Source organism: Salvelinus sp. IW2-2015, linkage group LG7, assembly GCF_002910315.2.
Source record: "Salvelinus sp. IW2-2015 linkage group LG7, ASM291031v2, whole genome shotgun sequence".
Lineage (NCBI taxonomy): Eukaryota > Metazoa > Chordata > Actinopteri > Salmoniformes > Salmonidae > Salvelinus > Salvelinus sp. IW2-2015.
In genome coordinates this window covers 30,215,464-30,228,387 of record NC_036847.1, presented here as the reverse complement: position 1 = coordinate 30,228,387, position 12,924 = coordinate 30,215,464, and the positions used below count along the sequence as shown (strand labels likewise).

At 44.4% G+C, this 12,924-nt stretch overlaps 1 protein-coding gene across 3 annotated transcripts in view; it reads right to left on the bottom strand.

The window, feature by feature from the left end:
- Positions 1–12,924, bottom strand: part of LOC111966812 (glycoprotein-N-acetylgalactosamine 3-beta-galactosyltransferase 1-A) — a 27,314-nt gene that overhangs the window by 7,560 nt on the left and 6,830 nt on the right. For 2 of the 3 annotated variants that reach the window (XM_023991752.2, XM_070444583.1), the window contains exons 3-6: positions 8,591–8,744; positions 8,160–8,321; positions 7,450–7,952; positions 554–1,405 (exon numbers count right to left, since the gene is read on the bottom strand). In XM_023991752.2, coding sequence (XP_023847520.2) covers positions 1,148–1,405; positions 7,450–7,952; positions 8,160–8,321; positions 8,591–8,744 — 1,077 coding nt within the window. In that variant the 3' untranslated portion in view covers positions 554–1,147. Of the gene's footprint in view, positions 1–553; positions 1,406–7,449; positions 7,953–8,159; positions 8,322–8,590; positions 8,745–12,924 lie in introns of those variants that run through there. The other variant, XM_070444584.1, reaches the window with a different exon arrangement.

Here is a 12,924-nt window from a genome sequence, read left to right as displayed (position 1 = left end):
GAGATAGGAAATCAGGATCCCACAGCTGCCACCAATATACTGGTAGAGTATACAGTACAAAAGGTAATATGATGTATACTAAGGCTGGGATTCAATACAATCACGGGTTATAGGCATTGCGGCTTTCAAAGGCAATGTCCCGCTTTCGCAGAGATCCCATTCATGGTAACAAAATTGCCTTTAAAGCCGCAATGCCAATACTGGCAATCGGATTGAATCCCACCCTAAATAGCTTATTTCGTTCCAGCTGAAAAACATACAGGTCAATGTTTTGTGTAGAAAATTAAGGTAGATATGAAATCTTCTCTTCGACCTCCCAAAAAGACAACGAAACCAGAGAACAAGGTTTGCTACAGCAAGAAAAATATCCTGTAAACAAGAAATTTGAATTATGTGGATTATAATTAATGGACATTTTTGTAGGGGTTGATACATTTTGCGTAAGGGAAAATCAAGTCTGAACTTTCAAAGTGGAAATTAAAAACTTCAAAAGCATTTTTAAACCTCAAATACAATGCAAGTTTTAACTATGCGCTGAAAAGTAACAGGTGCAATACACATTCCAAAGGCATCACAGCCTATTGTACCAAGTTATCAAGCGTAACGAAAGAGGCGTGCGTAACACCTAATAAGCTGTCAAGTATTGTAAATCGATAATGTAATAAGCTGTCTAGTATGGATATAGATGAATGGTAAGTAACTGCATACTATTTCAATTGAAACAGAATATCATATTAAATAGCAACAGATATCAAATAAAAACAGTTAAGACTTTCAAGTTAAATGATTTACAGTATATGGACTCACTTAAAAGATAAATATATATATAAAATCCCATAATCAATTAAACCTGCACTGTGGTGGAACTGGCCATAAGTGCACTATGTAGGTAATCATTTTTTCATTTTTTCATTATTCATGTGTCAATTCCACTTCAATTCAGTCAATTCAGGAAGTAAACTTAAATTGACTGAATTTAAGTGGAATTGCCCCATCCTGGTCCATACACTGCACATTCCCGTTCCAAAAACACATGTAAACCCATACAGAGAGAATCACCCATGTCTCTCCTGTGTGACTTCAGTCCTGTTGTTGTCAATGGGGATTTTACCCAATGTCTCCTTCCCACCTTTGTCTGACAAAGGTTTTACCCCGGACTCGGCTTTGGACTGGTCTCCATCACCACCAACAGTAATACCAGCTGGGGTTCTCCCTCTCCCCGCTGTACCCACTGTAGGCCTCTCTGTCTGGGCCAGCCGCTCCACCAGACCCTGGGTAGTGGAGGTCTGTAGCGGTACCTGTAGCCGTAGGCACGGAGGTGGTAGGTCCAGTACTCCAGTGTGTACATCAGCACTGGATCCACATAGTGAAAGGATACTGCCAGGTCTGAGCAGCACCGGGGACCCTGGTGAAGGAAAGCACACACACACACACACACACACACACACACACACACACACACACACCACACACACACACACACACACACACACAACACCACAACCACACACACCCACACACACACACACACACACACACACACACACACACACACACACACACACACACAGTATTCTAAAACGTACTACATGGCCTTTCCCTTTATCTGTTGGCAGAGCGGGATACAGGAACCAAGGCTCCGAATCGCACCCTTAAAAATATCAGGGATTTTTGTATATTCAATTCAACAGCTTGAATTTATACCTGACTATTGTGGTGTTCACTGTCTATTTCATATGGCTTTGAGTATCTTGGGTACTATGAAAATCTCATTGCCCCTTTTTGACTGTCAGTCTGATAACCATTTGGAAATAGGCTACSTTGGTATCGAACAGCAGAGACACTGGCTGTGTTTCCACCACAAATACGCTTGTTTAACCCTAATTGTATTGCCGTGTGTCTCGATGGTCTCTGTCTGACAGACTCATAATAGACTTCTCATTTGCATTGCAAAGCACAAACTAGCGCTATTATCTGTAACAAATTGGCAAATGTTCCTATTGTTGACAGAGTTTTATCTCTACTGCAATCATCCACTTCAGCATCAATGTAATTGATGTATTTATTTTGAAGCTGTACTAACCAGGGCCAAAGACTCAGTGGGACAGACAATCAGAAGTTACGAATGTAACTATGGTTCTACGAATACTTGGAGACCGTCAGTACGGTCGCCACGAACATGCCCATCAGTTGTTGAACGTTCGTACCTTCACCAACGCATTCAACAGGAATTGTTGCAGAAGAAGAAGAATGCWGTCCACTCACRGAGGTGTTATACATGCCCTCATAGTGCAGGAGTTCAGAACCATGCCAATAAAGGTGACCTTTTGGCTTGGTGTGAAGTTGCTATTTTGGTTGTTCACGGTAAGACCCAGTGCATGACCGTCTGGGGCTGGTGAGCACCTGTGTTAGGCTGGTGGTATGGTCAAGGGCGTGTGAGAGCGGCGAGGTTCACACGCATCAGGCGTCCCTCTGCCATAACTCTGTGATGCCTGGTTTCTGGGCTGTGAGTTCCACAGTGGTGTAGCCTGACTCAGCTGTTTTCTACCTTCAAATGGACCCCTCAGCCACGGGGCTGAAGAACAGTACGTGGACCACTGGGAGATTTCTCAGCATCCGTCTGGAGTCATTGGACATTGGGGCTTGGGCGAGCCAGATCTGGCGACGAGTCATCACTAGGGTAGACATCAGTCTGCCTAGCTCTCTGGTCATGAACGCAAACACTTGAAGAGATGCGTCATTCAGTTTGCAGAGGTCCAGGCCTGCGTGCTCCGGCTGGAGCATCCTGTTCTGTGCTAGTGTAAGCACTGAGAGAGAGAAAGAGAGAGTTCTCAATGTGGGCCATGCGGGCCGCTGTGTCGTAGGCTTGTGACAGTAGCTCCTTTGTGGCCCTGCACTGACGTCTGGGGCAGCAGGTGTCAACCTTCAGGGCTTCATCTGGGGAGAGCATCAGGTCTGCTATGCATTCACCCACTTTAGGCATATGGTCCAGCCCATGTTGTTTTGCATCGCACATGGCAGATAGCATCGTACTATCCTTGCCATGGTGGGCGAGAGCCCGCAGGTCGGCCCAGCATCTCTGAAGCTCCATAAGAAAAGCCGGTGAAAGTAGCACACTGAATGGTGTAGCTGCTGCGGCCTTCTTAAAGAACAGGTTAGCTGCAGGGGCTGTGGCTTGAGGGTCCTCAAGCTCTAGCCTAGCTAAGGCAGTACACAGGACAGGACAGCGCGTAGTAAATCAGAGCTTTCTTCAGTGTGATCAGAGCCTCGGAATGTCTCCTTTGACCTATCTTTAGCGTAGATGCTTAATGGGTCCACAACACTAGTTGGCACCCCCTTCGCCATGTTGGGCTTTTCATCATCCTGGTGAGTAAAGTGCCGGTGGGATGCCCGAGTGGAAAGCAGGTCATCATCAAGGCTATCTGAGTCCTCTGGAGGGAGTGCTATAGGGCCCCGACTCAGGGGGCTCGAAGGAAGGCAAAATCATGTTTAGCTGCTCTATCTCAGAGGATAGGGAATTGACATTCCGAGTGAGGCTCTTATTTTTTTGACTTTTTCACCAAGGGGGCACCATCGGTTTTGTGGGATTTCCCTCTTTTGGTGGCCCTGGGTGGGTCCTGGCGAACAACGCCGGACACTGGTAAATTATCTGTGAAAACCAGGCCCTCAACTCTGGCTAGCCACACTTCCCTCACCTTCACAGGAAGGATGGTGCAGTTAATGCAGGGGTCAGTAAGGGCCTCACGCAGGTGGCCAATGCCTAGGAAGGCGGGGCACAGGTCATGACCATCTTCTACTTGTAGTTCAGCTCCACAAGAGAAACAGCCATGCATGCCCAGCATCATGGTGATGCAGTGTTCTCTCAGCTCAGAATGTGAAGGAAATAAACTATGAAACATGAAATATTTCTTATGTAATATACTGATTCATCAAATTAGTGAGGTCAATATCCTTCCAGGATACCTGTGCCAGGTCGATRAGAAAGGCCTGCTCACTGTAGTGTTTAAGGGAGCGTTTGACAGTGATTAAGGGAGCGTTTGACAGTGATGAGGGGTGGTCGTTTGACCGCAGACCCATTACGGACGCAAGCAATGAGGCAGTGATCGCTGAGATCCTGGTTGAAGACAGCAGAGGTGTATTTGGAGGGCAGGTTGGTTAGGATGATATCTATGAGGGTGCCTGTGTTTACAGATTTGGGGTTGTATCTGGTAGGTTCATTGATCATTTGTGTGAGATTGAGGGCATCAAGCTCGGAGTGTTAAGCATGTCCCAGTTTAGGTCACCTAACAGCACGAGCTCTGAAGATAGATGGGGGGCAATCAATTCACATATGGTGTCCAGGGCACAGCTGGGGGCAGAAGCTGGTCTATAGCAAGCGGCAACAGTGAGAGACTTGTTCCTGGAAAGGTGGATTTTTAAAAGTAGAAGCTCATTGTTTGGGCACAGACCTGAATAGTAAGACAGAACTCTGTAGGCTAACTCCGCCCCCTTTGGCAGTTCTATCTTGTCGGAAAATGTTATAGTTAGGGATGGAAATTTCAGGGTTTTTGGTGGCCTTCCTAAGCCAGGATTCAGACACAACTAGGACATCCAGGTTGGCAGAGTGTGCTAAAGCAGCGAATAAAACAAACTTAGGGAGGAGGCTTCTAATGTTAACATGCATGAAACGAAGGCTTTTACGGTTACAAAAGCCAACAAATGAGAGCACCTGGGGAATGGGAGTGGAGCTAGGCACTGCAGGGCCTGGATTAACCTCTACATCACCAGAGGAGCAGAGGAGGAGTATGATAAGGGTACGGCTAAAGGCTATAAGAACTGGTCGTCTAGTACTTTCAGATCAGAGAGTAAAAGGAGCAGGTTTCTGGGCGCGGTAGAATAGATTCAAGGCATAATGTACAGACAAAGGTATGGTAGGATGTGAATACAGTGGAGGTAAACCTAGGCATTGAGTGACGATGAGAGAGGTATTGTCTCTAGAGACATCAATTAAACCAGGTGAGGTTACTGCATTGTGGGAGGTGAGACAAGAGGGTTAGCTGAGGCATATTGAGCAGGGCTGGAGGCTCTACAGTGAAATAAGGCAATAATCAATAACCAAAACAGCAATGGACAAGGCATATTGACATTAGGGAGAGGCATGCGTAGCCGAGTGATCATAGGGTCCAATGAGTAGCTGAACCATCTGGCAGTCCGAAGGACAAATCCGGGTTTGGCTGATGCCAGGAAAACACTACCTGCCCCAATGCACGGGGCCAACTGTACATTTTGGAGGAGGAATAATGGTCTGGGGCTATTTTTCATGATTTGGGCTAGGCCCCTTAGTTCCAGTGAAGGGAAATCTTAACACTACAGCATACAATGACATTGTAGAAGATTCTGTGCTTCCGACTTTTTGGCAACAGTTTAGCGAAGGCCCTTTCCTATTTCAGCATGACAATGCCCCCCCCCTCATTTTGGAATGAGATGTTTGATGACCAGGTGTCCACATACTTTTGGTAATATAGTGCACCAGGGGAGAGGGATGCCTAGGGGAGGCAATCCGAATCTCACATCTTATAGCTGACTAGGCTAACAACCTTTCTGGACGCGGTTATCTCGGGAAGTGACCAGTTTGAGTTTTAAATAGTCGTGGCCTCGATAATGAGCACAGCAGTGGAGGATATCTTGACAAGGTTAGCATCAGAGTGCGGTGGCCAACACACACACCCTAGCAGGTGGGCTAAATCCGCACAAGACAAGGAAGCCCGATATCCTCAGATAAAAGGGATAGGTAGGAGAGACCTGTCACACAGCCTTGGAGGGCGAATTTCGCGCTCTGACCCACAGGTCACAGGCTGTTGGTGACAGACCGACAGTACACACAACTCACATAGAGTTTAGCTTATCGTAGCGCTACCTGGGAAGATGCAATCCCAAAACAACGGGAGCAGTGGAGCAGTCAACTTGCGTGATATGGCTAAGCTAATTTTGCAAGAAGAAATAAGAGACCGTGTGTGGTCTGAGGTACGGTTTTATATGAACCGTGGGAGGACGTCCTCCAACGCTGTCACGTCACCGGTGTGACTTTGTTGTTATTATTACTGGACCTGCACGGAGCACGAGGGATATAATCCACACTTCCAACGATACTGACGATCTGAAAGGTATGAAGTAGAACCAACATTCATTAATATTGTCATTCACTGTGAGATATCCTTTACATAATATGTAGTTTATATTCAGGCCGTTTGTTCATTGAAAATAAATGTAAATATACCATTTATTGCACCAACAGGGTTTGTGTAAGACTGATGCCCTGGTCAAAAGATGCACTACCCGCACCCTTTAATAGACCAAAAACACTTGGTGTCACAGGAGGTTGGTGGCACCTTAATTGCGGAGGACGGGCTCATGGTAATGGCTGGGGCGGAATAGGGGGAATAGTAGCAAATACATCAAACATAGTTTCCATGTGTTATGTATACTAAGGAATTTGTGAAAATTCTATAGCAATATAGAGTGGGAAAGCGGAGGTGCATTTGTCATCATTCACATTCATCATTGCAACTGCGCAACTTTAGATCATTAGAACACATTTGCCAAAAGCCACAAAATACACCTGAATGGATTTCTGCAAATATGTCAATATCACAGTCCTCTAACATTTGGGAACTGTACAGTCCCATTGATCAAACAACCATGAAAAGGTAGGCTCGCTCTCCCTCAGTTATGCACATCAACAACAACAAGCTCAAGAACTAATGCTAGCCAGGTCAAGTTGGGCTAAAATTTAACGAAGGAACATTTGATAAACCCTCTCAAACTTTTTCAGGTAGTTGGCCATAAAAATTGCACTGATAAACAGTAGGGAATTGTAGCCTACTCATCCTTCTGCACCTTGTTTAAATGTTATCTGGAGCGTTCGTGACTAGCTATTATTTTGCCTATGTTTACTGACACCGGTCATATTCAGCGGGTGTTGCTAAATTCATCAGTTATTCTGCGCCCTGGCGCACTCAGACGAGATTGCTCTGAAATTGGGGTAAATAGCCAGAGTGAATTTGCGAACACAAGAGATATGCTAACTGGACAACAGTCGTTCAAGTTCTTGCTAGCTAACCAAATGACACCTGCATCACTAGCTGTGTATAGCAACCGAAAAATGATATGTGGGGAATAAGCCAGTCACTCACCCACTCCTCCAATGACATGACATCCTCCTAACAGCTAGCTAGCTATCTAACCAATGTTAAGCTCTGTGTTTTTAGCTTGGAATGTTGAATCAAATAGACCCTATTCTTAAAACCTCTTATAAAGTTTGTTTTGTAGCATAAACTGGGAATTTGATATTTTTGACTGATATTATGATTGTCTATTTGTTTCATATCTGCAAAGTAGTTAAAACGCTGTCAGTTCCACTTGAATAATCTGTGAAACTGAAAGCCAACAAGTAACAACAAAAGGACAGACCTCTACGATGGGGTAGTAGCAGTAGCTCCAGTACCAGAAGCTCTTGGAGAACTTCCCTGTCAGATGATGCTCGGGAACAAACGGATGAAACGTCTCCCGTTGCAGAGTATCCCTCGAGTCCATAGCCAGAACACCCATCTTCTCCAGACACTGTCCCAGAGCCAAGTCCTCCACAGAGGTGGTATGGGTACACACCTTGGTCTTGAACCCCTCCACGAACCTCCTGAGAGCTTCTTTACTCAACACATATCCTGCTCCGCCACTCATGTACCCCTGCTTTGCGTAGGGCTTGAAGCGCTTGCCAAAGTAGAGGGGCTCTTCGGGCGTGTGATTGGACAGGACCCAGCGGAGGTTGTCCACCACTACGAAGGTGTCATCGTCCGCCTTGAGGAACCAGTCGGCATCATTCCCATGATGCTCCAGGGCGTAGTGGAAGGCCCGGATGGTCTTCCAGTAAAGCTGGTCGCGGCCCTCCCCCGTGCCGAGCCCCACTGTGGGGAAGTCTGGAGAAGAAGAATGCTTTATTGCCCATTTTCCTACATTTCACCAACACTGGATCGAGAGCAGTTAGGGTTAAGTGCCTTGCTCAAGGGCACAACAGCAGGAGACAGCATCTAGGATACTTTTTACCGTTGGTCATGGGATTCGAACCGGCCACCCTTGAACCAGCCCGCCTCTCTGCCCTCTAGGCTACCTGGCTGGGTACCTACCTGGGTCGTCGATAGAGCTCATGAAGACCACCACGTTGCAGTGGCGGCTCCAGGTGGCCTTTACGTGGCGGGCCTTGGTCTGCAGGTTACTGGGACCAGTCATCACCCAGCACAGGATGCGCACCTTCCGGTACAGCTCATCTGCCACGTGACTGTCCTCACCTGAAAACCATAGCCAAATTAGAAACAACTTTAATTGATGGAAGAGAGACACTGTATAGTATTCATATTTCTATGGGGAGATGTATGGATGTTCTGGAAAGAGCCTATTTCAATAATGAAGTGTCTTTGTGGCAGCAAAGAGATCTATTTTCTATATTAAAATACACAACACACACCTTTCATACTTCCACACAGAGTTATGAGAAACTTCAGAGGAAGTTAATTTCCTTTAACCTGAAGAGGCCCTGTGTCTTATTGGGCCTGTATACCTGTGTGGTGTGGGTGGTTGAGGTTGATGAGGGTTGCTCCTTCCATCCTCCAGATATTACTGTCACTAGCCTGTCTCTCCTTCGACAACGCTGCTACTGAGCTGTCCTGGCCCTCTCCCAGCACAGCGGGCTCCATGCTCATATCGAACCACACCTGTTTTTACAAATAAAGATGACGTGATTCAAGTTCAACTAAGTTTACTGACTGATAACATCATAATACCATAGCAGGCATACAAAATACAGTAGGTACAGTCAACAGTAACAACAATGCAAGGAGAGAGTACCGTAATTACAGGTATATAGGTAGGGCTACCTGAATGGCAATTACAGGTGTAGGGCCACCTGACGAGTAATTACAGGTGTAGGGCCACCTGACGAGTAATTACAGGTGTAGGGCTACCTGACGAGTAATTACAGGTGTATAGGTATGGCTACCTGACTAGTAATTACAGGTGTATAGGTATGGCTACCTGAAGAGTAATTACAGGTGTATAGGTATGGCTACCTGACTAGTAATTACAGGTGTATAGGTATGGCTACCTGACTAGTTATTACAGGTGTATAGGTATGGCTACCCGACTAGTTATTACAGGTGTATAGGTATGGCTACCCGACTAGTAATTACAGGTGTATAGGTATGGCTACCTGACTAGTAATTACAGGTGTATAGGTATGGCTACGATTTGGGAGTCAGGGCATTGTGATGGCCACTCCAATAACTTGACTTGTTGTCCTTAAGCCATTTTGCCACAACTTTGGACGTTGCTTGGGGTCATTGTCCATTGGAAGACCCATTTGCGACCAAGCTTTAACTTCCTGACTGATGTCTTGAGATGTTGCTTCAATATATCCATATAATTGTCCTCCTCATGATGCCATCTATTTTGTGAAAGTGCACCAGTCCCTCCTGCCGCAAAGCACCCCACAACATGATGCTGCTACCCCCGTGCTGTCACGGTTGGGATGGTGTTCTTTGGCTTACAAGCCTCCCCCTTTTCCTCCAAACATAATGATGCTCATTATGGCCAAACAGTTCTATTTTTGTTTCATCAGACCAGAGGACATTTCTCCAAAAAGTATGATCTTTGTCCCCATGTGCAGTTGCAAACTGTAGTCTGGCTTTTTTATGGTGTTTTGGAGCAGTGGCTTCTTCCTTGCTGAGTGGCCTTTCAGATTATGTCGATATAGGACTTGTTTTACTGTGGATATAGATACTTTTTTACCTATTTCCTCCAGCATCTTCACAAGGTCCTTTGCTGTTGTTTTGGGATTGCTTTGAACTTTTGCACCAAAGTACGTTCATCTCCAGGAGACAGAACGCGTCTCCTTCCTGAGCGGTATGACGGCTGTGTGGGCCCATGATGTTTATGCTTGCGTACTATTGTTTGTACAGATGAACATGGTACCTTCAGGGCTTTTGGAAATTGCTCCCAAGGATGAACCAGACTTATGGAGGTCTACAATTATTTTTCTGAGCTCTTGGCTGATTTCTTTAGATTCCCATGATGCAAGTAAAGAGGCACTGAGTTTGAAGGTAGGCCTTGAAATACATCCACAGGTACACATCCAATTTACTCAAATTATGTAAATTAGCAGAAGCTTCTAAAGCCATGACATCATTTTCTGGAATTTTCCAAACTATTTAAAGGCACAGTCAACTTAGTGTATTAAACTTCTGACCCACTGGAATTGTGATACAGTGAATTATAAATGAAATCATCTGTCTGTAAACATTGTTGGAAAAATGACTTGTGTCATGCACAAAGTGGATGTCCTAACCGACTTGCCAGAACTATAGTTTGTTGACAAGAAATTTGTGTGAGTGGTTGAAAAACGAGTTTTAATGACTCCAACCATATGTAAACTTCCGACTTCAACTGTATACACTTGTAATTACTCTTCAGGTAACTATAAAGACCTGTAATTACCCTAAAGGTAGCCCTATACACCTGTAATTAATTTCAGGGAGCCATACCTATACACCTGTAATTACTAGTCAGGTAGCCATACCTATACACCTGTAATTACTAGTCAGGTAATCTTACCTATACACCTGTAATTACTAGTCAGGTAGCCATACCTATAACACCTGTAATTACTAGTCGGGTAGCCATACCTATACACCTGTAATTACTAGTCAGGTAATCTTACCTACACCTGGAATTACTAGTCAGGTAGCCATACCTATACACCTGTAATGCCAGTCAGGTAGCCATACCTATACACCTGTAATTACTAGTCATGTAATCTTACCTATACACCTGTAATTACTAGTCGGGTAGCCATACCTATACACCTATAATTACTAGTCAGGTAATCTTACCTATACACCTGTAATTACTAGTCAGGTAGCCATACCTATACACCTATATTACTAGTCAGGTAGCCATACCTATACACCTTAATTACTAGTCAGGTAATCTTACCTATACACCTGTAATTACTAGTCAGGTAGCCATACCTATACACTGTAATTACTAGTCAGGTAGCCCTACCTATACACCTGTAATTACTAGTCAGGTAGCCATACCTAATACACCTGTAATTACTAGTCAGGTAGCCCTACCTATACACTGTAATTACTAGTCAGCTAGCCATACCTATACACCTTAATTATAGTCAGGTAATCTTACCTATACACCTGTAATTACTAGTCAGGTAGCCTACCTATACACCTATAATTACTAGTCAGGTAGCCATACCTATACACCTGTAATTACTAGTCGGTAGCCATACCTATATACACCTGCAATTACTAGTCAGGTAGCCATACCTATACACCTGTAATTACTAGTCAGGTAGCCATACCTATACACCTGTAATTACTAGTCAGGTAGCCATACCTATACACCTGTAATTACTAGTCAGGAGCCATACCTATACACCTTATTAGTCAGCTATGCATACCTATACACCGTAATTACTAGTCAGCTAGCCATACCTATACACCTGTAATTACTAGTCAGGTAGCCCTACCTATACACCTCTAATTACTAGTGAGGTAGCCATACCTATACACCTATAATTACTAGTCATGTAATCTTACCTATACACCTGTAATTACTAGTCAGGTAGCCATACCTATACACCTGTAATTTCTAGTCAGGTAGCCCTACCTATACACCTGTAATACTAGTGAGGTAGCCATACCTATACACCTATAATACTAGTGAGGTAGCCATACCTATACACCTGTAATTACTAGTCAGCTAGCCATACCTATACACCTGTAATTACTAGTCAGGTAGCCATACCTATACACCTGTAATTACAGTTGAGGTAGCCATACACCTGTAATTACTAGTCAGGTACCTACACCTGTAATTACTAGTCAGGTAGCCCTACACCTGTAATTACTAGTCAGGTAGCCCTACACCTGTTAATTACCAGTCAGGTTATTCATGCCTATAACACCTGTAATTGCCATTCAGGTAGCCATAACTATACACCTGTAATTGCCAGTCAGGTAGCCATACCTATACACCTGAATTACTAGTCAGGTAGCCATACCTATACACCTGTAATTACTATCAGGTAGCCATACCTATACACCTGTAATTACTAGTCGGGGTAGCCATACCTATACACCTGTAATACTAGTCAGGTAGCCATACCATACACCTGTAATTACTAGTCGGGTAGCCATACCTATTACACCTGTAAATTACTAGTCGGGTAGCCATACCTATACACCTGTAATTACTAGTCGGGTAGCCATACCTATACACCTGTAATTACTAGTCGGGTAGCCATACCTATACACCTGTAATTACTAGTCGGGTAGCCATACCTATACACTGTAATTACTAGTCAGGTAGCCATACCTATACACCTGTAATTACTAGTCAGTAGCCATACCATACACCTAATTACTAGTCGGGTAGCCATACCTATACACCTGTAATTACTAGTCAGGTAGCCATACCTATACACCTGTAATTACTAGTCGGGTAGCCATACCTATACACTGTAATTACTAGTCAGGTAGCCATACCTATACACCTGTAATTACTAGTCAGGTAGCCATACCTTTACACCTGTATTACTAGTCGGTAGCCAACCTATACACCTGTAATACTACGGTAGCCATACCTATACACCTGTAATTACTAATCGAGGTAGCCATACCTATACACCTGTAATTACTAGTCGGGTAGCCATACCTATACAACCTGTAATTACTAGTCAGGTAGCCATACCTATACACCTGTAATTTCTAGTCGGGTAAGCCATACCTATACACCTGTAATTACTAGTCGGGTAGCCATACCTATACAACCTGTAATTACTAGTCAGGTAGCCAACCTATACACCTGTAATTACTAGTTAGG